Source organism: Mustela nivalis (genome assembly GCF_964662115.1).
Source record: "Mustela nivalis genome assembly, chromosome: 5".
Lineage (NCBI taxonomy): Eukaryota > Metazoa > Chordata > Mammalia > Carnivora > Mustelidae > Mustela > Mustela nivalis.
The window spans coordinates 17,059,827-17,085,124 of record NC_139024.1 but is presented as its reverse complement, the minus strand read 5'-3'; the positions used below and the strand labels follow the sequence as shown (position 1 = coordinate 17,085,124).

The window sequence follows — 25,298 nt, the reverse complement described above, 5'->3', positions numbered from 1 at the left end:
GAAGTCAACTTTTAAAAGTTAAAAGTAATTAGTTTGATATAACTGGCATGATGAAAACATCCAGCATAAATAAAGATAGAACACTTAGAGTAAAATGTATTTTCAAGAAAAGCCTTTGCCTTGGTATTTTGAAGAACCCAGAAGTAGAAATTTTTCAAATATTGGTTGCATTTAAGCCAAGATAAGGAATAGCACTGTAACAAGTGGTACAATTAAAAGAAGTCTTTTCTTTTTCTTTTATTTTAAGTAGGCTCCACACCCAATGTGGGGTGTGAACTCACAACCCTGAAATACAGTCACATGTCCTACTGAGCCAGCCAGGTGCCCCAGAAAGAAGTCTTTTTTATCTTTTTTTGATACATATATTAATCACGTGTAAATACATTTGCATGTAATCATACAATGTATTATTAAAGCATATAACATAGAAATACTCATTTTTTAGAGACTATGGTACCTCTAAAGTATAGAATCTGGCTAATTTGCTTTCTTTCCCACTTTCTGAATCTATAATTAAATGTAGATTCTGAAAAATGATTAAAAGCTCTAATATCCTTGACCCTGAAATTGTGTGGACCATAAACATTAAAGCAATTTGGTTAATATCAAGCAGCCTTATCTTTCACATAAAGTACAATCAAACCTCTATTCTAAAATCCCAGAGAATTATTACAAGACAATGTTTAGCTTTTTTCAAACCAAGCAATTTTAGTTGCTTTTAGCATTTTCCCCTAACATATGATTTCAGGGTTATTATGTTCTATGACTTGAATCCCCTGCACAGAAATATATATAACTAGATACTTAACACAGGTTTGAGATTTGTTACCCTTTTCTGGAAGAGCTGATTATATTCCAAGAGGATGAAAAAGATGTTACATTGAAGTCTGTTACTTCAGATGACTAATGGATCAACTACTCAGGCAAGAAAAGTAAATGGAAATAATTGGGTGTTTCTGTCCTTATAACTGAATCTTCTAACTTCGATATAGATAGTGTCATCCGGGTGCAGATCGAAGCTTAACTTGTAACAGGCTCTGAAATTCAGGGTTTGCATGCTATTTTTATTCTCCAGTTTATGTCTAAATGAAATAAATAATTTAAGAGATTTACCATCACTTCCTTCATAAAAAAAAAAAAGGAAAAATCTGAAGGAGTTTAATGGTGTAGTGTAGGCAGTAAAAAGATGACACTATGAAAATTAAAATATTACTGGAGCCATGGATTTAAAAGATTTATAAGTTTTCCCATTCCACCAAACTACCCAGCCTTTTCTCTTTTATTTTTTTAATGTTACAACATTAAATTTTTCGATCATATTGGAGACTAGAGACCAAAACTTCTCCATAACAATGCCAAGGAAATTCCAGAGAACTGAACATTTCCAGAGGAGCCCACAGGCAATTCCGGTTCCCAGGCATTCAACCCTCATTTACCATTTATTTTGAGAGTAGGTGTTTTTAATGGGAGAAAACGGTAACACAAGGTGAATAACTACCCATGTTCTCACCATTCTGGTTTGCACAATGTATCATTGCAGGATCCTTACAAATCACCACAGACACACTATCAGACAGGCTTTTTGGTCCAGAAACCATATGCTCAACTAGACTATGAAAAACCTTATTGCAGATAGGGCATGTGCTTGGCAAAGGCATGGATTACCAGCAGGGTGCTGCTTCCTCAAGAAAGCTCCAGCTGGGGGACACGATGGCCTCGTTCCAAGGGCAATGGTTCCCTTTGGGCCATCAGAGAGAGAATCAAGAGCTTTGGCCCCTTACGATTGAGTTGATCCGTGCAGCCACCATGCAGACATGTATTATGAGAGGATGGGAATGGGCTCAGCCTGATATTTCTCCATGCCTGGTCTTTGGTGTCCTTTGAGACACCCCCGCCCACCATGGCCCAGTTAGCAGATTGCCGGTCACTTCCATTTTACTTAGTTTTCAATGATACAATGTTCAGGTTCCACAGCTATTAGGAATCCACTCTGTGCCTCTTTTGACCTTAGGTAATATATACCTATTTCCTTCCTAACCTTCCTAAAAGAGGCTTAATGGAATTTTGAATTTTCCCTATTGCAAAAATTCTTAGGTTTTTGTCAAAAGAGATTTGAAATACCACATGGAATGATGTACTTACATCCTTCACCACCACCTCCAAATAACTGAATTACATAAATAAAACATTACCTAGAAAAGAGCTTTGCTACACTTTATGAGAGGTAAATTTAACAAGAACTGGCTCATTGTAGGAAAATTCAACTTATCTTTTCCCGATCCTTTTATTCTATACAGGGAAAGAAATTTATGTCATCTTAAAAAAAAATCTATTACTGCTTCTCATAACTGAATCCATTATTTTTCTCTATGATCCATCAGGCAAAAACAAGAATAATAGATTGCTTTGACAGAACCTTGAACATAAACGTCTCCAAGAATCAAACATAGTAAGTTTAACCAGTTTCAGGTGTTATTAAAACAAGAAAGGATAGCCTTCTCTATACATTTCAAAATCAGATCTTACTAAGCAAGTTATTATTATCAGCTTCTACAAAAAAAATTATACAGTAGTTGAATTTTCACAATTAGACTCTGACTTTACACAAATAAAGTTGTCCTATACATAGGCAACTGATTTAAACAATTTATGTGGACCTTATCTTGGAAGTCTTTCCCGTTTATAAAAAAAAAAGTCAAGGCGCTCTATGATCAATAGCTCCACATGACCCATTTCAGTTTCAGAGAAGTCTGAATGTATGTACACACACCGACCTACATCTGGGATTTTCTCCTTAATGGATACCTCTCCAGCATCTAATTTCATTCCGATAAGCCGACCTTCCAACTGTCTCCGGGAAGAATCGCCACATTTCCGGCTTCCGTGGCAGAACTTATTCTAAGCCAATCGGCACACAACATTATAGTAAGTCTATTATGTGTCAGCATATGCCCCAATTTGCCTACAGAGATAAAAAGAATGACGTTCTTTTAAGATAGATAGATTTATTTATTTATTTATTTATTTGCCTGAGGGAGAGAGGCAGGCGGAGAAGAGCAGACAGAGAGGGAAAGGGCATCTTAGGCAGACTCCGCGCTGAGCACGGAGCCCGACGTGGGAGTTGATCTCATGGCCCTGAAATCACAACATGATCAGAAACCAAGTCGGAGGCTTAACGGACTGCACCACCCAGGTGCCCCCCAAAAGAGTGTCTTTTATGCCAGCTGAAAATGCAGTGAGAGGTTTCCCATTTTCTGCTACTAGATGAGGAGAAAAGGACAGGGAGCCCCAGCTGCTACTGAGCTGTCTGTGACTTTGAGAATGAGGACAATGCTGGTGACAGAGAAGACAGACGGAAGGAACGCAGGTCCCCATGACTACCACTGAAGTGGTGATGGTGTGGAACCAGCCTTCCAGGTAGAGTTCAAACACTTTCTTCTTAGCCCTCCCTCTACTTTGGATTTCGGTTTCCAAAACTGTTCAGATATGTTCTTCTTCTCCTTTAAAGATGAGAGAATGTACTCAGAATCTTATGCTTCCTTGTGGCTTGTTTCATTCATATTGCTTTACAGCAGAGACCTCTGAATATATACTTGATTCTGAAACTGCCTCTGAGAGCCCTCCCTAATCACCTAATGGGGCACAAAATTTGATCTACCCATTGCTTAAGAAGACAGTAACATTCTTACAAAGGTTAATGCACATATAAGATGAGTAAAAACCCCTTTTATCCTACCAGACAGAAAAATACAGCTTCATAACCCAAGTCAGACATCATTCCTAGCCAGCCTCTAGATCTAAACTGAGCTTGACCTGTACAGTGATCAATTTAAAACTCCAGCCTATACACCAAAGGTCCATCTTCTTAAAATTATTCAGAAATCCAAGCCATGGCAATCCTACTGCTCTCCTCTCATTTTCCTGAACTATTTTATACTTATTTCTCAGATTTTGCAGGCTATTAGATGTTTCTCACATATTTCCAGAGATAATAACTCATCCGCTTTGCAATCTGATTCTTAACATTAGGAGATTAAAACTAATGTAGATGATTCTCAGATGACACATACCGAGGTACAGAAAAGCCCCATCATTTCCTTCTACAAAATGAGAGAAATTTTAATTCTTTTTCTCAACAGCTGCTTCATTTTTTTATGCATAGGAAAAAAATATGTGCAATTACTCCAAGTACAATCAAGTCATTTCACATGGCTTTACCATCATTGTAGTTACAGGATATTTTAAAAGAGAAAAAAAAAATATCTCAAAGCACAGGTCCTGCTGTGCAGCAAAGCAATCAGATTCCTTCATAATAACAGCCTGATGGGATTCAGCAATCCGAGGAATAATGAATAACCACTTTAATCAGTAAACAGGAAAATGCTACAACAGTCACTGAGTAAAAATTGACTATCATCTGTTGATCCTCTTGATCAGTATTTCAAACAATAAATAGAAATGTAAGTATTTTTTTAAAAAAGAAAAGTAACTGTGTTTATGTGTTTGATTTTTGCCAGACAGTGATAAAATATCATCTTAGACTGTCCTGCAGTGTTGCCTAGTCAATGAAGTGTACATACAATCTTCATAATACACGGCCAAGTTGACCTTCTCACTTGAATATGTCGAGGTAAGCTCTTCTGGCAGTCGATTAATAAGGTTGTTATTTCTGGACTGATTATTGAACTCTTTTGTTACTTCATTATTGAATGTTCTTCTTCAGTGTTCATCTTACAAAGTTGTTTGTATCCGAAAATGAAAAGTCTGTTTCAAAATAGTCTTCAAGTTTCCAATGCAGTTTCTCAAATGTTGGCCTTTCCTTAGGGTCTGCATTCCAACACTCCCACATGATGTTGTAGAACTGTGGTGGACAGTTAGGTGGTTGAGGGAGTCTATAGTTTTGACCCAATATCTGGATTACCTGAGCACCTGTCATGCCTAAATAGCATAGAACGGAACCAACAAAAAATAAGTTAAAGATCAGGGTCTTAAATTCATGGATAATTATATTCAAGATTATAAAGCAAACTGATTTCTTTGGTGAAGATCTGAGGTCTACCATCCCCTTCCCCGGCTGCAGATATTAAACTAAATCTTGCAGCAAGTAATGTCTATAAGACCGCAATTCAAGAGCAAAGGAGAAAGAGGCAATAAACTACCTCATTAATGCAAATCATCATCATCAAATTTTATCTATTATGCTCCCACAGGCACATGGTGTGGTTAGCCCCATAACTCTGCCCTCTAAGTCTGGGCGAAGCAGTTAAAGTCACACCTAAGTAAGTGACCTGCAGCAGAAAGGCCCACTTCAGAATTAATTACTCACCAGTATAAGGCGTTTTGCCATAAGTAATGATTTCATAAAGAAGGATTCCAAATGACCACACATCGGACTTAATGCTGAATTTATTAGCACGAATGGCTTCGGGCGCAGTCCACTTCACTGGCAGCTTTATTTCATGTTTGGATTCATAGATGTCTTCATTACCTACCTGTTAATGCATTGAGGAATCAAGCCAAGTTCAAGTGAGATAGATATATATATATATTGCTATCCTCGTTCATCTGTAACCTGCTTCACATTAAAATTTAGAGGGAAAGCATTCAAAATGATCTTAGTTCAATAGATAATTAGTAGCAAATTCCAAATCTGGCTTATAAGACTGAGAAATCTATGAGAAAACATTAATAAAATATTATTTAAGAGCCTACTATGTGCTAAAAATAGCACTGACAAGAGCACGCTACTACACATGGGAGAACTCACATGTGATGGTCTTTGGCATTTGGTCTTCAGCAAATTAAAAAAAGAAAAAGTGAAGGCAAAGTCTGTTTCCAGACTTACTGCTGTTATTGGAGAACCACTGACTTTAATAATTACCATGTTTCACTTTCTAACGTTGAAAAGTAGGATCCAAATGATTTAAATTAATATATCAAGTCACTGGGGTTCTAATTAACTTATTTAAAAAAGAGATAATGAATTCATGAAGATCAAAAGAGAATCACTTATACGTTGTGTTTCATGTTCCACACCCTATTTGTAGGGCACGATGTAGAAAGTAAAAATTAAATTCAGAGAAAAACACCTAATAGTATGTCACTTGTGTCGGTGTCTTTTGGCCTGATGTCATGACACAGGATGAGAGCCAGGAATTAAAAAGTCAGTGATTGCGAAGAATTCTGGCAACATGAATATTAATTTGGCAGAAAGTGAGCAAAGGTGGATGGAGTAACTATACAAAATGTATTGCTTTTTGTAAGGAAAATCGAGGCAAATCAAGAGAGGCTACTGCATGAAAGGCAGATCATTAATCCAACCACAAACTTAATCACATACTTTCCCATCTGGTTAGGAATCATTTTCTCTGTTTCTCCTTGGTGAAGAAAGAAAAACAGGAGGTGGTTTATCTGCAAGGCCTTGGGCTACTAAAGTGTTCTACGGACCACTGAACTTGAAGAAACATTATTTTTTGGAGAAACATTATTTTGAGGAACAACAGTAAATCTATCAGTTTGCTGGTATGTTAGACTTTTGACCTGTGACAAAACCTAATTAAAACAAAACACAATTCACCTTAAAAACTCTTGCAAGTCCAAAATCTGCAACTTTGTAGATATTATGTTCACCAACCAGGACGTTTCTGGCAGCTAGATCTCTATGAATGTAGTTCTGGGACTCCAGATAAGCCATCCCAGAGGCAACCTGCGCGGCCATGTCCACCTGCTGAGGCAGATGGATTTTTGTTCCAGCATCATCTGAGCAGTAAGAGAAAGTAAAACGTTGACTTTGGAAATCAGGTGTATTATTGAAGTGAATTTTGAGAATTGTGATGAATGAGCTATCGGTGGGATTAAGTGTCATAGCACTGATCTGTTGAGCAAAGAAACATAATTAATACAGACCATTCATTTACTTTAAAGGGTTAATGAGGCAACACTTTTCAGAGTCCAGACACAGCTGTGGCCCTCACTCCCCTGAAGGAACATGCCACAGAGAAGGAAACAACAGCATCACATAATTTGAACACAACTCCAAAGCTCTGAAGAGCCCAGGTATTACCATATTTCCACAGCACGCATCCCTGACTCATCTCTTTGTGGAAATTGTTTACTTAGTTGCCTCTAGATTTCCTTCAAACATTTCATTGTTTGTTCTAGTCTTTAGGGCTATAAGATGATACCAATTTGCATGGTGGAGCTGATGAAAAGTTCTCATTCTTCCATCATATTGGTATTTTTTTCCTATCATATTGTTCTTAGAAACTAGCTCACTAACAAAAATGAAAGGTCTAGTAGTTGTGATAAAATAAGTATGTCACATTTGTACTCCATTACGCTGGATACTTTTTTTTTTTACTTCCCTTTTTAAGCCCGTTATTCTTAGAAATAGTTCACACATCTCTCCAGGCATGGACAAGAGTTTAATAGACATAGTTTCGGGTGCCTGGGTGGCTCAGTCATTAAGCGGCTGCCTTCCGCTCACATCATGATCCCAGGGTCCTGGGATTGAGGTTCACGTCGGGCTCCCAGCTCGGCAGTAACCCTACTTCTCCCTTTCCTACTCCCCCTGTTGTGTTCCCTCTCTCTGTGTGTCTCTCTCTGTCAAATAAATAAATAAAATCTTAAAAAAAAAAAACCTTTAATAGACATAGTTTTTACCACCACTACTCATCCTATATAACTAAGTACAGGAAAGTTAGGCAGTAGACTCAGTTTGATCATTAGTAGAGAGGTTAGTGTTATTCTGGGCTGACTCTGTGAGGAGGGGTCAGCCATCCCTGGATACTTGTTAGCTGCCATATTGTTAGTAGATGTCTTCAGATTTCTGGAGAATTAAAAAGGTCTCCTGTAAATCCAAACTACCAGCACCCCTGACTCAATAAGCCAAATATTACCAAAAGTGTATTGAATTCACAGTCAAGAGTCTTAGATACAACTTGATTTGAAAGAACCAAGATGCCCTTCAATGGATGAATGGATAAGGAAGATGTGGTCCATATATACAATGGAGTATTATGCCTTCATCAGAAAGGTTGAATACCCAACTTTTGAATCAACATGGATGGGACTGGAGGAGATTATGCTGAGTGAAATAAGTCAAGCAGAGAGAGTCAATTATCATATGGTTTCACTTACTTGTGGAGCATAAGGAGTAACACGGAGGACATGGGGAGATGGAGAGAAGTGAGATGGGGAAAGCAGAGGGGGAGATGAACCATGAGAGACTGTAGACTCTGAGAAACAAACTGAGGGTTTTAGAGGGGAGGGGGAGGAGGTTGGGTGAGCCAGGTGGTGGGTATTATGGAGGGCACGTATTGCATGGAGCACTGGGTATGGTGCATAAACAATGAATTTTGGAACACTTAAAATAAAATAAAATAAAATTTAAAAAAAGAAAAGAAAAAAAGACAACTATTGCTCAGGGGTTAGAAAACTGGCTTGAAGCTAGAGTGCCAGGATCTGGATCAGAGCTTTGTCTCACGTTTCTTCCTGACCTCAGGCAAACTGCTTAACACTCCTGTGCCCCCGTTTCATCATCTATACAGTGGTCATCGTAATATCCTTATGGTATCAGTTGTTAAAATGAGAGTTAAAATGAGAATTAAAATGAGTTAATTCATGTACAGCACTTAAAGCAGAGCCTGGCACCTAGAAAGAACTGAGTAAATCTGTTTTGTTATCTGACTACCTGCTTTTATTATCATTGCAGAACTAAACAGTTTAAGAATTGTTAAGGTTGAGATGCATATGGATTGCCTAAATGGAAATGCCTAAATGAAGACAGACATACGGGTCTGGAGCACACATGCAGCGGAAGATATCAACTTAACAGTCATTGTTTGTGGGTAAGAGTTAAACATTAAAAGTGAGTGAGACTGTTAGGAAGTGACAGAATCATGACAAACACCAACATTTAGGATGGACAGAGGAAGATAAACCTATGAGAAGACCGGAAGAATCAGCCAGAAGAATGAAACAAAAACCAGAAGACAGCATCCTAACAAAGGTTTTGAGAAAGTCACCACCATTGTCAAATTCCACAAGTCCAGCAAGATAAGGTCTAAAAGGTATTTATTAAATATTACTAGGGAGTCATTGGTGACCTCGGTGGCAGGAGGAGCATTTTCACTGCAGATGTGGGATAGAGGCCAGAACGGAAGCTGAGGATATGGAGACAGCAAGAGGAGATGTCAATTTCCAAACCCTAGTGAAGAAGGGAAGGCAACAGGGAGTTGGCAGAGGAGAGTGGAAGTCAAGGGAAAGCAATTAGCAGGAAATTCATGATTGTGAGGGGCTATCAATGATATGGTACTCAGGGAGTCTCTGGAGTGCCAGCCACATTCACATTGTTGATTTGTACGGTGGCTGTCCCATTGTTCACTTGCTCACTCTGAATTAACGATAAATTATACTAAATGATGTATGTTATTTATGTATGCCATCTTTTCAATAAAAAATGAAATAAATAAGGGCGCCTGGGTGGCTCAGTCGGTTAAGCATCTGCCTTTGGCTCAGGTCATGATCCCAGGGTCCTGGGATCGAGTCCCGCATCAAGCTCCCCACTCAGTGCTTCTCCTCTGCCTGAGGAGCCTTTGGCTTGTGCTGTCAAATAAATAAAAATCTTAAAAAGAAATGAAATAAATAGAGTTGAGTCCATTTCTTAAAATGGTATAGATCTAAGCACTGTGTGTGTGTGTGTGTGTGTGTGCACTCATGTGTGTACATACATATATATTTGCTTTTTTAACACAAGCAGCACATTTAAGTACAATGTGTGGTGAAACTAAGTACTCATAGACCTATCTGTCCTTTTCTTCCTGGGCAAACACTATATTCCCCATCCCTAGAAGTTAAATTGGGCCATGTCACTAATTCTGTGCCCTGCAACGTGTGCAAGAGAGGACGTTCGTCACTTTAAAATCTGTTTTTGTAGCTAGAAGAAATACATTTTGAAATGGCAGAGCCACATGATGAAAAGAGTCTAAATCCCTATGTCACCATTTAAAGAGAGTCTTGTAGAAGGGTAGGTCTGTTGCATATAAAAAATGCATATATTTGTTATGTCACTAAAATATTTGAATTGTACATTATAGCAGCTAACATCAATCATTCGGTTTAAAATGAGATGTAAGCAAAAAGACAAAACATAACTTTTTTTTAAAGACTTTATTTATTGGGGCATATGGGTGGCTCAGTCAGTTAAGTCTCTGCCTTCTGCTTGGGTCATGATCTCAGGGTCCTGGGACCAAGTCCCAAGTCGGGCTCCCTGCTCAGTTGGGAGTCTGTGTCTCCCTCTCCCTCTGTCCCTCTTCTCTGCTTGTGCTCTCTCTCTCAAGTAAATAAAAAGATTTTATTTATTTATTTACTTATTTATTGAGAGAGAAAAAGAGAGAGTGCACAGCGGGAGAGGTAGAGGGAGAGAGAAAATCTCAAGCAGACCACGCAAACATGGAGCCCATTACAGGCTCCATCTCATACCTGAGATCATGACCTGAGCCAAAATCAAGAGTCAGATGCTTCACTGACTGAGCCACCCAGGCACCCCAAAGACAAAGCATAACTTAGTGTGCAGCATAATGAGAAAGCATTGCTACTGTGTTAGCCAAAATAGCTATGCCTTTCGATACCAGATTAACTCAATATGGAAAGAAACATAAAAAAGTCAAGATACACTGGTGACCAGTCCTACATCAAGTGACAGTTTCTAAAATGGTTTCTCCTATTCTCTATCTCCTGGTATTTGAGCTCATATGAAATCCCCTTCCATTAAATATGGTTTGGAACACCAACTCACTTTTAACAAATAAAAGACGGCAAGAGCCATGGGGTATCTCTTCCGAGATAAGTGATCAAAGACAGTGTCTTCATCTTGCAGGACTCTCCTCTCCTGTTCTCTCACTTGCTCACTCTGATGAAGCCAACCGCCATGCTGTAAGTTGCCCCGTGGAAGGGCCATGTACCAAGGATCATAGGGCAGCTCTGGGCCAATGCCCAGCAAGGAACAGGCTTCCTCGGTCCAATAGCCTCGGAGAAACCAATTTCTGCCAACAATCACACGGGTGAGCTTGGGAATAGATCAGCCTCCCCCAGAGCTTTCAGTAAACTGAAGAACCTGCCAACACCTCATTGCAGCCTTGGGAGAAACCGGATGTAGAAGACCCAGCTCTGGGGCTCCTGGGTGGCTCAGTGGGTTAAAGCCTCTGCCTTCAGCTTGGGTCATGATCCCAGGGTCCTGGGATTGAGCCCCACATCGGGTTCTTTGCTCAGCAGGGAGCCTATTTCCCTCTCTCTCTGCCTGCCTCTCTGCCTACTTGTGATTTTTGTCTGTCAAATAAATGAATAGAATCTTAAAAAAAAAAAAAAAAAAAAAAAGACCCAGCTCAGCTGTACCTGGATTCCTGACCACAGAAACTGAGGTAATAAGTGCTGCTGTTTTAAGCCACTAATTTGTAGCACAGCAATAGACCGTGAATACAGGTTCACAATAAGAAAATAATGCTAGTGCTATGCGTATGGTTAAAAGCATAGGGTATGGAGCCAGACTTCTAGGTTTAAATTCTGGCTCAACCACCTCAGGTAAGTTATTCACCTCTCCATCCTTCAGTTTCTTCTACCATAAGGAGGAAATGATGATAATAATAATAATTCTCATTTCATCAGGTTTTTAGAAGAATGAACTAAGTTAATATTTGTACACCACTTAGAAAAATGCCTGGCAGAGGTGCCTACATGGTTAAATAGGCGATTAACCTCCATCAATCAGTTAAGCATCCGATTCTTGGTATCAGCTCAGGTCATGATCGCAGGGTTGTGGGATGGAGCGCCGCATCTGGCCTCCTGCTCAGTGCAGAGTCTGTTTGTGCCTCCCTCTCCCCAGGTTCCTCCTCTCCTTCCCCTGCCACTCACATGCTCTCTCTCTCTCTATCTCTCTCTGAAATCGATCAATCAATCAGTCAAGGAAGGAAGGAAGGAAGATGCATGGCACATCGTAAATACCATTTAGTGTTTTTTTAAAAAAAAAGAATATATATGCACCTCTCTTACCACTATTCCATATGGTTGATTTTCACCACATCACCTCATTTTATATTTAGAACTATATGAAGTAGTATTTTTATTATTTGCTCCCTTTCATAGCAGTTTCTGCCACTTAGAAGAATAGGTAATAAGTTGTAGAGTAGAAAGTCAAGTTCAGGTATGTCTGAGGTAGAAATTTCGTGCTCTTAAAAACTATTCCATCCTCCTCCCTAAGACCAACCTTACCCATGATTCCTGAGCACCCGAATGCTGGGGCTACAATTAGGGTCAGCTAAAGAGTATCTCAGTGAAAACACTTCTGTCTACTTCAGTGCACCTAAGTGAACTCCCTAAGAGATCCGATGAACAACATGTATGACTTTATTTATTTTAAAAAATATGTATGTATATAAAAAATGCAGATATATTTATTCTCTTTAAATTTCAGTAAGAGATACCCGATATCACTTACCCTCAATGCTTAAGTTTTTTGACAAGCCTCTTCCATTTTGGAGAAATTTATTACAAAAAAAAAATATTAAAAAAAAAAATATTTAGCCAAGCTTAGGGACTACAAAGATGGTTCTATGGAAGAATATGTATGTCATTCCCACTATCAAATACGACATCTAATCCTATTATAGTGGATATAAAAAGTTTTCACTGACAGGCACAACAGAGAAGAAAATTGAGTAATAACACATTTTCTACCCTGAAAGACTGCAGTGGTCTAGGAACTGCCTAAGTAAACCTTGGAACACACTTCTGATACAACAGCCAGTTGTCAAAACTGATATAAAGGTTCACAGGCCTGTGACAATTTATATCTGCAACAAGAAAATATTTTCAATTACGTTCCATTACTCAAGAGTCTTAGATCTTACAACAGTTACTGTGATGGGCTGTTTAAGAGCGGCAGATTCATTTTAACATCACTTTGTTGAATGTAAGCCCTCTTCATTGGGAAGGGATTGTCTGTAAGGAGCATCTCTTCATTTCTCCTCATGGATACTAAGGATCTTGGCAAATGAAGGTCTTGGTAAACTTGACCCTGAAGACCCAACTCAGCATATGACAGGGTTTGTGCTCACCTCTGAATAAAACACATCAACACACCACGAAAAAAACTCATTGTCGAAGGAGTTTGTAATTAATAAGCGGATCTTGTCAAGCTGACACCAAGGGTCTCAAAACAAACTCAACCCCAAGTCTTGATATTAGGTTCAGAATAGCCCCCACTCAATTTCCCTATTCATTTTCTCATTCAGTCAGTCAACGCAGAATTAGCACATACCTTCTATGTGCCTGACACTGTTCTATCACTAAAACAAAAATCTCCATCCTCATGGAGCTGTATTCTAAAAGATACTTACAAGAAGCCACATAACAAAGTCACACATTATAGGATGACCAGCAGCTAAGAAAACAAAAAAGCATACAAAGAGACAGAAGAAGGAGAATAAATTTAGAATTCAGAGGGTGACCAGAGAAGGACTCACCATTGTGGGAATGTCTGAGGAGAGACTTGGCAGAAGTGAGGAAGTGAGCTATGTGGATATTAATGGGGCGGGGGGCGGGGGGTAGGAATTCAGATAGAGGAAGGAGCAAGTACAAAGGGCCTGAATGAAGATCCAGCAAAGGACAGTGAGACCGACACAGAGTCAAGGGAGACAAGGGAGATGTTGGGGGAGATGTGGTCAGTGAGGTAATGGAGAGCTGTGCCATGTAGGATTTTAGAGGTTGTACATGCAGAACCCGTGGGAGTCAGTGAGGCTTTGAGCTGAGGAGAGACACGATCTGACTGACATTTTAACAGGAGATCTCCAACTCCTGCGTTGAGAAGAGACTGCGAGGAAGAAGAATTAAAAGAGGGAGACCACTTAGGAAGTTCCTGCACCATCCAGGAGAGAGCTGATGATGGCTTGGACCAGGGTGGGCCAGGCAGAGAGGGGGCAACATCCTGGGTATACTTTGAAAAAAGTCAATTGGATTTGCTGATTGGTTAGCTGGAAGCTATGAGAAGAAGTAGAGATGATCCAAGAGATTAGGCTGAGTGTTGACATCATCTAAGAAAGAACGGCACAAGTGTAGCAGATTATTGAGGATAACATACGATCAGTTTTGGACACGTTGTTTTGAGATTTTTTTTTTTAATGGACATATGGAGTAGAAATTCTTGCTGTTCACAAACATTTATTTTTTTCTCCTTTCATCCAGGTTAGTGGATTGTACTTCACTATTCCCTCTGACTTGATTTGACCAAATGAAAAGGCACAGGAGTTCTCTCTACATCTCCCAGTTGGAGCTCTAAGAGCCAGAACGAGATTAGGCCCATCGCCTTCCCCTGCCAAGGTAATCAAAACACCTGAGGCGTCAACCAATCTATTTTGCACACATGCTTGAGCAAGAAATAAAGGTCTCTGGGATTTGGGAGAGGGGGTGTTGCTGCATCACACCAAGGTTATCCAGAGAAGCACTGAAGTAGAGCAGTCAAGAAGGCAGCTGGATTTATGATTCTGAAGTAATGAAGGGACGTAGTTTGAGAAATCTTTTTTTTTTTTAATTTTTTATTTTTTATAAACATATATTTTTATCCCCAGGGGTACAGGTCTGTGAATCACCAGGTTTACACACTTCACATCACTCACCAAAGCACATACCCTCCCCAATGTCCATAATCCCACCCCCTTCTCCCAAACCCCCTCCCCCCAGCAACCCTCAGTTTGTTTTGTGAGATTAAGAGTCACTTATGGTTTGTCTCCCTCCCAATCCCATCTTGTTTCATTTATTCTTCTCCTACCCACTTAAGCCTCCATGTTGCATCACCACTTCCTCATATCAGGGAGATCATATGATAGTTGTCTTTCTCTGCTTGACTTATTTCGCTAAGCATGATCAACAAGTGAGAAATCTTTGATACATAAATGTTATTTAACCCTGAGACTGACTGAGATTAGCAAGGGAACTAGTGATGTTGCAAAATTCCAAGATATTGAGAGGTCTGAGAGATGAGGGAAATCACATCGATGGGAGAAGGGACCAACGGAAAAGACAGAAGGAAAAGCCACTGACTGAAGTGTCTTGGAAGCCAAATGAAGGAAGTGTTTCCATTCATCCAAGTCCATTGAAATAAAAGCTCTGAATAGGTCTGAGGATTGAGAATTGACTACTAGATTTACCACCATGAATATTACAAGTAACCATTTTTGTTAAACCTGGCCCAAGATGGCTACCGTACTTTTGTCCCTGGGAATAAGGCAAAAAGGGTCAATGGCTGAGGTCAGTCTTACTCTGATGGCTAATATATTCTGATACGGTTAAATCTGCTCTCTTTACGCAAAGGAGCTAAGCATATTTTTTTTAACAGCATTTAACAGGCCCACGTTCTTTTTTCCTTTTCTCCACTTTTGCCATTTAATACCAACAGCTTCACAAGTCACCCTGAAATCAGAGAACACTCTTATCTTTCTAATATCTTTGTTCTATTATTCTCACCTCCCTTTACCTGTACGCGTCCCATCAATACCACTCTGTCATTTCAGGAAAGCATAGAAAAAAGTCTCTTTTTTAGGCATGAATTATTCTTTCAGTACTTGATCTCCACTACTTTGAACGTCTCATTTTAATACTCATTATATTGTTGCGTATTAAATTATTCATTTGCAATAAACACCAAAATTTCACAATGCCCTTAAGTCTTCTCTGACTATAGGAAGCAGATGTAGAAATAAAGCAATAATATATTTCTGCTTTTTAGTCTAAAAATTCTAATGTTGCCTAGCAGTGGACGTATTTTAAACACCAACAAGTACGATGCTGTCAAACACTGGCAAAGGAAAAAGAATGAGGGTACCTCTCCCTCTATTGCCCCAAAAGTACTCCACACCCCCTAATTCTGGGCCATAGAACAAATTGGTCCATGACTGATAATGCTCCATTAGTTATTATAGCAAACAATGCATCATGTAAAACATCTATTCCTCAGTTTTCTACATTACTTTACATACTCCACTATGTCTATTGTGAACAATTTGTTCTTTGCTACATCAATATTTTTCCTCCTTTTGGCACACAGTATATCTCCTATTAAAATGTAGTCGAGCCTTTCAATGTTGAGACATTCATTCTCACAGATATACACATTGTAAATATCCTTTGGGTTACAGAAGGCTTGCTAAATTGACATTTATAGGACTAGCTAAACTAAATTCCTCTTTTTCTTCCTTTTATTAAGTCTTTAGCTTACTTTGGAGATATTCTTGCAGACTTCCATGTCTCATCAACTCTGTAATAATATAAATTGGATCTTCCAAAGTGCAAACAGCATAAAGCTGGATAAGCTTTGGATGTCTTAGGTTCTTCATTATCTGTGCCTCCCTCAGGAAGTCATTTGGATCCATTGAACCTGAAACAAGAAAAGGAGGAAATCACTTTATGTTACTGAGGCATTCCTATCCTCACAGCAGTCTGGTGGGAATCACCAAGATTGCTTCCTGCTTCTCCGTAAAGGAAGAGCACTGGTGTCACAAATCTTCAGATTTATCAAAGAAAAGAATCAGTCCAGCCAGGGCAACCTAATAACTAATGTGTGGGTACACCAAGGGGGTGTAATTTATGGGTTATGACCTGTAGGTGAAAAGAGGTGGACACAGGTCCATATGAAAAATGAAGGGAAAAGGAGTGACTGACAGTCTAATTGATAAAACAAGGCCAGCAAATTAAGAACACAGAGAGAAGACATTCTGTTACCATGAATGCTGGAGGACACTGAATGTTTAATTACTGCAGCCAGACCTTTTAGGTCCAGGATCCAGAGAAGACAGATAGCTGCCCCGTCCTTGGTACCCACTGTGGGAACAGCTGGGTAACAACCCTGAAGCAATGACATTCTGCCATATTTATGTTCTTAATTCTGTAGGGATATATGGTATCGGCCAAGCAGAAAACATTTAAGGGCTACACCCAAAACTTAGAGGTTATTTTTTTTTTTTCCACCAGTCTTCTATGTCTAACTTCAAATTGGTCTTCAACATCTTCTCTCATATTAGTCAGACTCTTAAGAGCTTAACAGAATAATAAGGGAGACAGTATTGGGAGCTATTTGAAAGAGTCACCTACAATTAAATTGTATTTTAATGGCTCAACTGTTACCATGTAAAGTGCCCATAATTAACAAATAAAATCTAAGAGGAGGAAGGACACCCAGAGCTTACATTTCATTGGTAATTTTTTAAAATCTTTCATGCTTTTTTAGGATATGATGTTTCAGAGACATTACTGTAACTGAAGGAATCCTGTCACCTCACATCTCAGTATTCCCTGTGGACAGTGCAAATAACATTTCCATTGAAGCTCAAAGGGATGGTTCCATTCATCTAACTCATGATGAAGACTTCACAACTGATATTGGAACCCAGGCATGGGGAAGCTTGGACATTCTAAGACCACACTCCAACTGGTTTATTAACATCACGTTAAGAAGAGTTAGATGTGACTTGCAGATCATTTCACATAAAGCATTTAGGCAGTCTGTCCTTTGGTATTCCCTTGAGTGTAGAAGTTCAGAACACAGGCTTGGTCAAACACGGATTCTGATCAAATCTTAGCTCACTTGTGTGATCTTTAGTAAGTTACCAAATGTCTCTGAACTTCAATTTCTTCATCTTAAAACATGGCTAAAAACCTTACTGATATCATAATATCATCTCCAGGAAATAGCAATATCTGGCATAAATATACATATATTTATTTTTTTTCAATGACTATTGGTTATGATTTATATTATTATTAATATGCATACTTCACAAAAAAGCCAAACACATCAACTCTAAGTATTTTCTCACAGACTGAGGAGGGAAAGGGGCAAGGATTTGAAACAGGACGAATAGAGAAAAAGGACCAATACTCATTTCCATCAGGATTTTCTCTGTTCCTCCATTTCATCCCTACCACTGGTTTGCTCCACATAATCAAATAGTGGCGAAATGGAGCTCAGAAGAAAAGAGGCACTTGAAACATGATAAAGGACTTTCTTCTTGTTACAATTAGTTTGGTCTATGGTCAAATATGGATACACTTGGATTCTCCCCACCCCACCTTAAAATAATCTGACTCATGAAGCTTCCAGTGATAAAAGCAATTATGATCACCGTTCAGGCAATTTATGTATACAGTATGCTTCTACACAAATGCTTTGGTCGCCGTCAGATCCGTGGAATGCAGGACACTCAAATCATCGCCAAATCAGACAATGCACAAGAGCTGGACCCATGGGGGACTTCAGGAGCCTCTGCAGGTGACGTCTGCTCAGAACATTCCATGGCTGCACCGGTTACAGCTGACCAGCTGCACAGCAGAGACCCAATTTCAACTCAGCTAGTAATGCAACATTAAATATTAATTTTTGCCTGTCATAGCTACTGTGGGAGTTGATTTCAGGCTCGTCTTTATTGCGTGGTAGTCTGCTAAGCAATAAATAGCTGTTGAGATTGATTAATGGCCCCGGTGAAGTGAAGACATTTAACCAATCACCAAAGCTGTTTGCTGCTATTACACTGTAAATCAATAATAATTATTCCTGTTGGAGAGAAAACTATCGTGGCTTTTTTTTTTTTTAATATAAGAAATGCAATTTTTTTTTTGTTCTCTTTTGACCTCCAGAAGGCCTTCCTTAAAGAACAATGTTAAGATGAATAGCTAGCAGCTTCGTTTTGGGGAAAGAATGATTAGATTGGGAAATAAAGCTGAGGCTCAACTGTCAACAAGATTAGAATTCAAAATAACATATATGCAGTGATTGGGAACATCTCAGGTGCTGGAATAGATCGTCCTCACCTGGAGTGCTCAACATGACATCTGGCCACTCAGAAGTGCTTCTCCATCACTTGAGAAGGCCAGTGTAGATGCTGAGACAGAAGGGCTGTACTAGCAAATCGCACGTCAGTGGACGTCTGCCAGCAGCCCCACTGAAGCTAACATTTAGTAATAAGCACTCACTGCCTGTATTTTATACACATTGACTCAATTTGTCCTCATAAAACCCTGTGAAGTAGGAACTATTATAATTCCCACTTCCAGATGAGGAGATTCAAAAGATTAATAAATCATCTGATGTCACAGAAGCCAGAGCCAAGGCTGAAATCAGGTCTAACTTAGACCAAACTTTATGCTCCTACTATCACACCAGACAGGCCTAACTTTCTCGCTTCATGGCACCTTCACTGTCTCAAGAACCTTTTTCATGTTGCCCCTAAGCCAATATCTAACAGTTCTATTGATTCCTTGGTTAAATCAAAGCAACTTTAAAAGTATTTGTGTTCCAATAAGTTAACACCCATTTTGAAAAGTAATACAGATAAATCAAAAGAAAAAATAATTTTTATTTCATTCTTCACCACAATTACTTACTAAAGAGATACTTACATTTATGGGACACAACACGATTTTTCAAGTCTTGGAAGCAGAGAAAATGTGGCTCTGCTCATTTCCTGCCCCACATTGATTTCTGCTTGGATCTCGCAGGTGGATCTCACAAAGATATGATGTCAGCAAAAGAGTGTAACATGGTCTAATACTGAACTGTGTGGTATTCAAGCTTAGCTCAAAACTTTTAAATATCCTGTGACAGCCCTGTGAATTCACTGTGGTGCCCCCAATGTGCCCTGGCACACAGTTTGGGAACCATGGTGTTACACCAGACTGTTACCCAGCGGCACCCAGAGGCTCCAGTTGTGCCACCGGGCAGTTTACTAAACCCTTAAGTATTCTGGGTTCGGAAAGCAGGAAGGTCCCCCAGAGAACCATATTCTAGCTTCTGGTTATTATTCCTGCTTATGTTATTAGAAGTAGTTGTGAGGCAACTATAGTAAAGTCACACTGTCATAGAATGTCACTTCCCTAGGGAGACGCAGCAGCGATAGATGTGGGCTTGAATTCCAGTTCTGCCACTGAATGACCTTACAGTAACAATAACAATAATAATAATAATTAAAATAAGAACAGCTTTTCCTGGTCACTTATTGTGAACCAGACTTTATTCAAAGTATTTGCATTAATGATGCTCTTCATTTTTTTTATTTTAATTTTTTTATTTTTTTATTAACATATAATGTATTATTAGCCCCAGGGGTCCAGGTCTGTGAATCACCAGGTTTACACACTTCACAGCACTCACCATAGCACACACAACCTTCTTTTTTTTTTTTTTTTAAAGATTTTATTTATTTGTCAGAGAGAGAGCGAGCGAGAGCGAGCACAGGCAGACAAAGTGGAAGGCAGAATCAGAGGGAGAAGCAGGCTCCCTGCGGAGCAAGGAGCCCGATGTGGGACTCGATCCCAGGACGCTGGGATCATGACCTGAGCCGAAGGCAGCTGCTTAACCAACTGAGCTACCCAGGCGTCCCACAACCTTCTTTTTTGTAAATGATAAAACTGAGACTTTGTTTTATATGACTAGTAAGTTTTAGGAAAGTTACTTAATCTTTCTAAATTTTCTTATCCTGCTTTTAAAATGGAGGGGATAATGCCTGCCTGAATAAATACGATTTTAGTGTACTTCTAATTTCTATGATAGGAAAAAGGAAGATGGAAGAAAAAAATAGTTCTTACATTTCCAAATATGAGCGCTTTTAGATGGACCCTTTTACCTTCTAACCATAAATAATTAGTGTTGAATAAAACTGTTTCTCCCTTCAGATCCCTGAAGATCTCCAAGGTTCCACTGATTTCAGTATTTTCAGTGTTTGTAATGGAGGCTAGGAAAAAATGGGAAGAGGGATAATCGGAATTCTAGAGAAGAGATACTTTGTTGAAATCTTGCCCTGGGGATATCTTAAGCATTAGCTGATCACAGGCACCTGCTCTTGCCTTTATAATCTAAATCATGTTATCCTTTATTGTCATCTGCCCCAGAGAAAGTGATCACAACACTTGCTTGGTGCCTTCATCGGTTGTCCTGTGACCCCTTGGACGTTGACAGGAGCAAGTTGAGCTTCTAAAAATCAACATCTGACATTTAACCTTTGACATTCTCTGTCCATACCTGGTTTTAATGTTTTCACTGCTACTGAAGTGGTGTTGTTCCACAGTCCTTCCCACACTTCACCAAACTGCCCAGATCCTAATCGCTTCAGAAGCTGGACGGACTTGCGGTCTATCTCCCACTGGTCCGCGGTTTTATACGACAAATCAAAAGGCACTGGCACTTGTATCTGTTTCACAGAATAATTAGAATAAGTATAAGAAAAAGATTTGACAATTCTTTTGGTTGAAAATAATAGTCCAGGCACTTTTTTAAAAAGACACCATTTTTAAGAGTCTCGTGCTCTACCGACTGAGCTAGCCGGGCAAAAAGACACCATTTTTAAAACCAAAACATTGTACATTTTATTCTCATTGCTTTAAAATGAAAAGGCAATCATGGCAGAACTTGTATCTTTGCTATTTGAGCTGATCCCCCCCTAATTCTTGCTACATCAGGCACCCTGCTGTCCATCTGACCCATCCCACATCCAATGCCACTTCTACATGGGTCTGGCGTGACTTTCCTCTGACTTTTTGCTTAGCTAAATCCTCCCAATTTTAAGGCCCATTTGAAGTTCCACCTGATTTGCAAATAATTCCCAAATTCTTTGGCCTATAACATTTACCATATGTATCAGATATTTTTGCATAATTAAAATGTCCATCTTCTTTCAAAATCATTTATTTATTTGTTCATTCACTCATGTACTTGTTCATTTAGTAAATACATATTTTTCAAACACCAACAAGGTCCCACTCAGTAAACAAAACAGACAAGACCCCTGCCCTCCTAAAGTCCATCGTCTAGTTCATAATCTACCATCAGAAATTATCTTAGCGGGGCGCCTGGGTGGCTTAGTGGGCTAAGTCTCTGTCTTCAGCTCAGGTCATGGTCTCAGAGCCCTGGGATCAAGCCTTGCTTCAGGCTCTCTGCTCAGCGGGGAACCTGCTTCCCTTCCTCCCTCTTTCTGCCTCTCTGCCAACTTGTGATCTCTCTCTCTGTCAAATAAATAAATAAAATCTTAAAAAAAAATTATCTTAGCTCCTCTGTCAAATCATCAGCACATTGAATACACAGACGGTATATGCTTCTTTGTGAACATTTGTCCCCAGAAGAATCCAACAATATTGGTTAAATTGAGTATTTTTTAAGCCACATCTTTCATCAGGTAAGCTATTCTTAGCATGAGCTTACATATTCTTGTGGGTCATGTCTACACTGTCTAAGATGCATGTACTTATACCAAAATTGCACATTCACTTGGCAAGATTTAAGTCAATGAATTCCCTACACATACATACTGAACAAAATTCTTCAGTTTCTACCTGTCCATAAAATTCTGGTCAGGTGTTACCAGGAGCCTTTCATTCATCATCCAGACATAAACCACAGGGCTGGCTGTCCCTTGACAGGACACAAGACCTGAACTCTGATGAGGAGCTGAGGTTTTGTCCCACACCAGTGCCTGACCACTCTACAACTTTAAATAAGTCTAGGTTAGACATGCCACAACTAATAGATGTAGATAAATTCTATCAATGTTTGGCCCGGCCAAACTGTTAGAACAGTTAGTTAAATGACATCTCTATGCAGACCAGCTAATGAGTCTAGTATTTTCATATTAATACTCTTGAGTACAGATCTAAATAAGATCGGGCACTTTTTCCCCCGTCCAGAGATATCATTAAGTGCTCTAGTGGCAGGACACCAGATTAATTTCCTAGTGAAAGAATGAATACTTTCTGTCTTGAGTGAGTGCCTTAGGTCAGGGGTTGGCAAACTTTTTCTAAGAATGAGATAGTAAGTATTTCAGTCTTTGCGGGCCATGAAGTTTCTGTTGCAAGTATTAAATGCTGCTAGTACAGAGAAAAGCCAAAGACAATTTGTAAATGAAGGAACATGCCCAGGTTCCAATAAATATTTAGTATTTAAAAAATAAGTGTGGGACAATATGGGTTTGTAGGCCATAGTTTTTCTATCCATGCCTCAGGTAATCAAATGACCTTTTTCCCCCTGCTCCTGAACACACACATCACATGAGAGATACTCCAATATCTGAAGGCAAAAGGTTAACTTCAAAATGAACCATCTTGAAAGCATTTCACCTTTAAACATGGTTTTCCGAGCTGGACACACAGGCCATCACTTGTCTTGGTGTAGTAGCTCACAAATTCATTCAGTGTTGAAAAGGTTCTTCTCTGGGTAAGGAAAAACGCCCCTTCATCCAGCCTTCTGATTCTGTAGTGTTTCACAGCCCTCTCATCTAAAACTGGAACACAAAGTAAGTCCTATTAATACACTTCTTGCCAAAGCCAAGCAGATTTACTCATTTTGTGGTGATAGTTTCAATACATGGAATAAAATTTTCATAAGTTCTATTTATTTCACAACTTGGTTTCAGAAAAGACTTCAGGAAGTTTACAAAAAATATATAGCCGAAGTAAAAGGACAAAGAACTGGGAAATCACATTTTAAAGGAAATATAAAATAAAAATAAAAAAGAGTGAGGTAACCACTAAAAAAGCTAGGTTTAGAGATCTATTGGACTTGATTCAAACAAGCCATAAAACTAACTCTATCATTCTAGGGGCACCTGGTTGGCTCGGTCAGTAGAGTATGTAAATCTTGATCTTGGGGTCATGAATTCAAGCCCCACACTGGGTGTAGAGCTCAGTTTTTAAAAAAATTGACTCTCATACTAGCAATGCAAGGAAGGAACATTATCAGTTTCAGAAATATCACAAGATAAAATCATAAAAGTTGTTTAGAAACAGTTCAACTCTGGGCGCCTGGGTGGCTCAGTGGGTTAAAGCCTCTGCCTTCAGCTCGGGTCATGATCCCAGGGTCCTGGGATCAAGCCCCACATCAGGCTCTCTGCTCAGCAGAAGCCTGCTTCCTCCTCTCTCTGCCTGCTTCTCTACCTACTTGTGATCTTTGTCTATCAAACAAATAAATAAAATCTTTTAAAAAAAGAAACAGTTCAACTCTTCCTGGTACAGAGGCCATGGAGAATATTCTCCCATGAAATCTTATGAACTGGAGAGTAAAACAGTGTCCTCAGTACTACCTGACAGGAATATAAGGAAATCTGCAGGGCAGCTCATTATACTGTCTCTAAATGCAGGCCGAGAACAGAATGTCCAAGTACAGTTCAATAAAAGCAATTCCACGGGGCCCCAAATAATGCAATCCATGTATACAACCTTCCAACACGATCACTTGATCCAAGGGCAACTTCTGCATTAGCTAAAGGAATAAACAGACCGCACACCTTTTTGCAAATCATCTGACACAGAGAGGATGTTGATTTTGCCTGCCACCAACCATCCTCCCGTCTTCTGGAATCAGAACCCCACCTTTTTCCAGAGAATCACTGTTTTTAAGAGCATGTTGTCCTGGGGTACAGATGCCAACCCTGAGCCAAGGAATGAACAAGAGCCAAGAAGACTCAGTTGTAGGACGTGGGTTATAGAGCTCGAGGAAAACAGGAAGAAGTCTATCATTATAGTTGTTGTTTTGGTTTTGTTTCTGTTTAACTGCTGGGAGTTTAGAGCTCCTGGCAAAATCTTGTCCCCATACAGGGAGAGAGCTTGCCTGAGAAGCTCTTTCCGGGATGTGGAAGGCAAAGCTTAGCCCCTAGAGCCCCCCAAGCTTGGATTCTCAGCCAGAAGAGTCAACCACGTTTTTCACTTAAACTAGTTTGAATTGGTGGCTTTATTAAAGCACTTGCATTCAGAATACTGACTAATGCACTTCATAAACTCACCTTTCATTTAGCATAATTACTTGTAAGTACTGAGCGCATTTACCAGAAATACAGATATTCTGAATTGCCTGCAAGATATAGAAACTTGTGCTCCGGTAATCAGTCAAGCTGGAGCAACACTCTCACTAAAGGAAAGAAGACCAAGTAGAAAACAGCTCAGTCCCAGCACGGAGGTTTACTGAGGGCACGCTGCTGGCGAGGACAATGTTTTCCTCACAGAATAATCAATGCACCTCACAACGGCTAAAATAAAAAACAGATAATAGCAAGGGGTGACAAGGAAGCAGAGTAACTAGAATTCTCCTGGACAGATGATGGTGGTGTAATTTTCACAATCACTTTAGAAAACAGTCATGATCTACTAAAGTTGAACATAATCCTACCTAGTGTATAGTGATTCCACACCAATGTATTTAATCAACAAAAGGCACAATATAGGTGCCAAAACACATGTACAAGAATGCTTTTAGCAGCATTGCAAGAGTATAA

General features: G+C 39.4%; 1 protein-coding gene across 1 annotated transcript in view; it reads right to left on the bottom strand.

Annotated features, from left to right (window-relative positions):
- Positions 1 to 207: 207 nt before the first annotated feature.
- FRK (fyn related Src family tyrosine kinase) overlaps positions 208 to 25,298 on the bottom strand; it is a 104,320-nt gene continuing 79,229 nt past the window's right edge. The window contains exons 3-8 of the mRNA XM_082730119.1: positions 23,149 to 23,312; positions 21,062 to 21,230; positions 16,268 to 16,426; positions 6,578 to 6,759; positions 5,327 to 5,492; positions 208 to 4,938 (exon numbers count right to left, since the gene is read on the bottom strand). Of these exons, the coding sequence (XP_082586245.1) occupies positions 4,727 to 4,938; positions 5,327 to 5,492; positions 6,578 to 6,759; positions 16,268 to 16,426; positions 21,062 to 21,230; positions 23,149 to 23,312 (1,052 nt within the window). The 3' untranslated portion in view covers positions 208 to 4,726. The remainder of the gene's footprint in view (positions 4,939 to 5,326; positions 5,493 to 6,577; positions 6,760 to 16,267; positions 16,427 to 21,061; positions 21,231 to 23,148; positions 23,313 to 25,298) is intronic.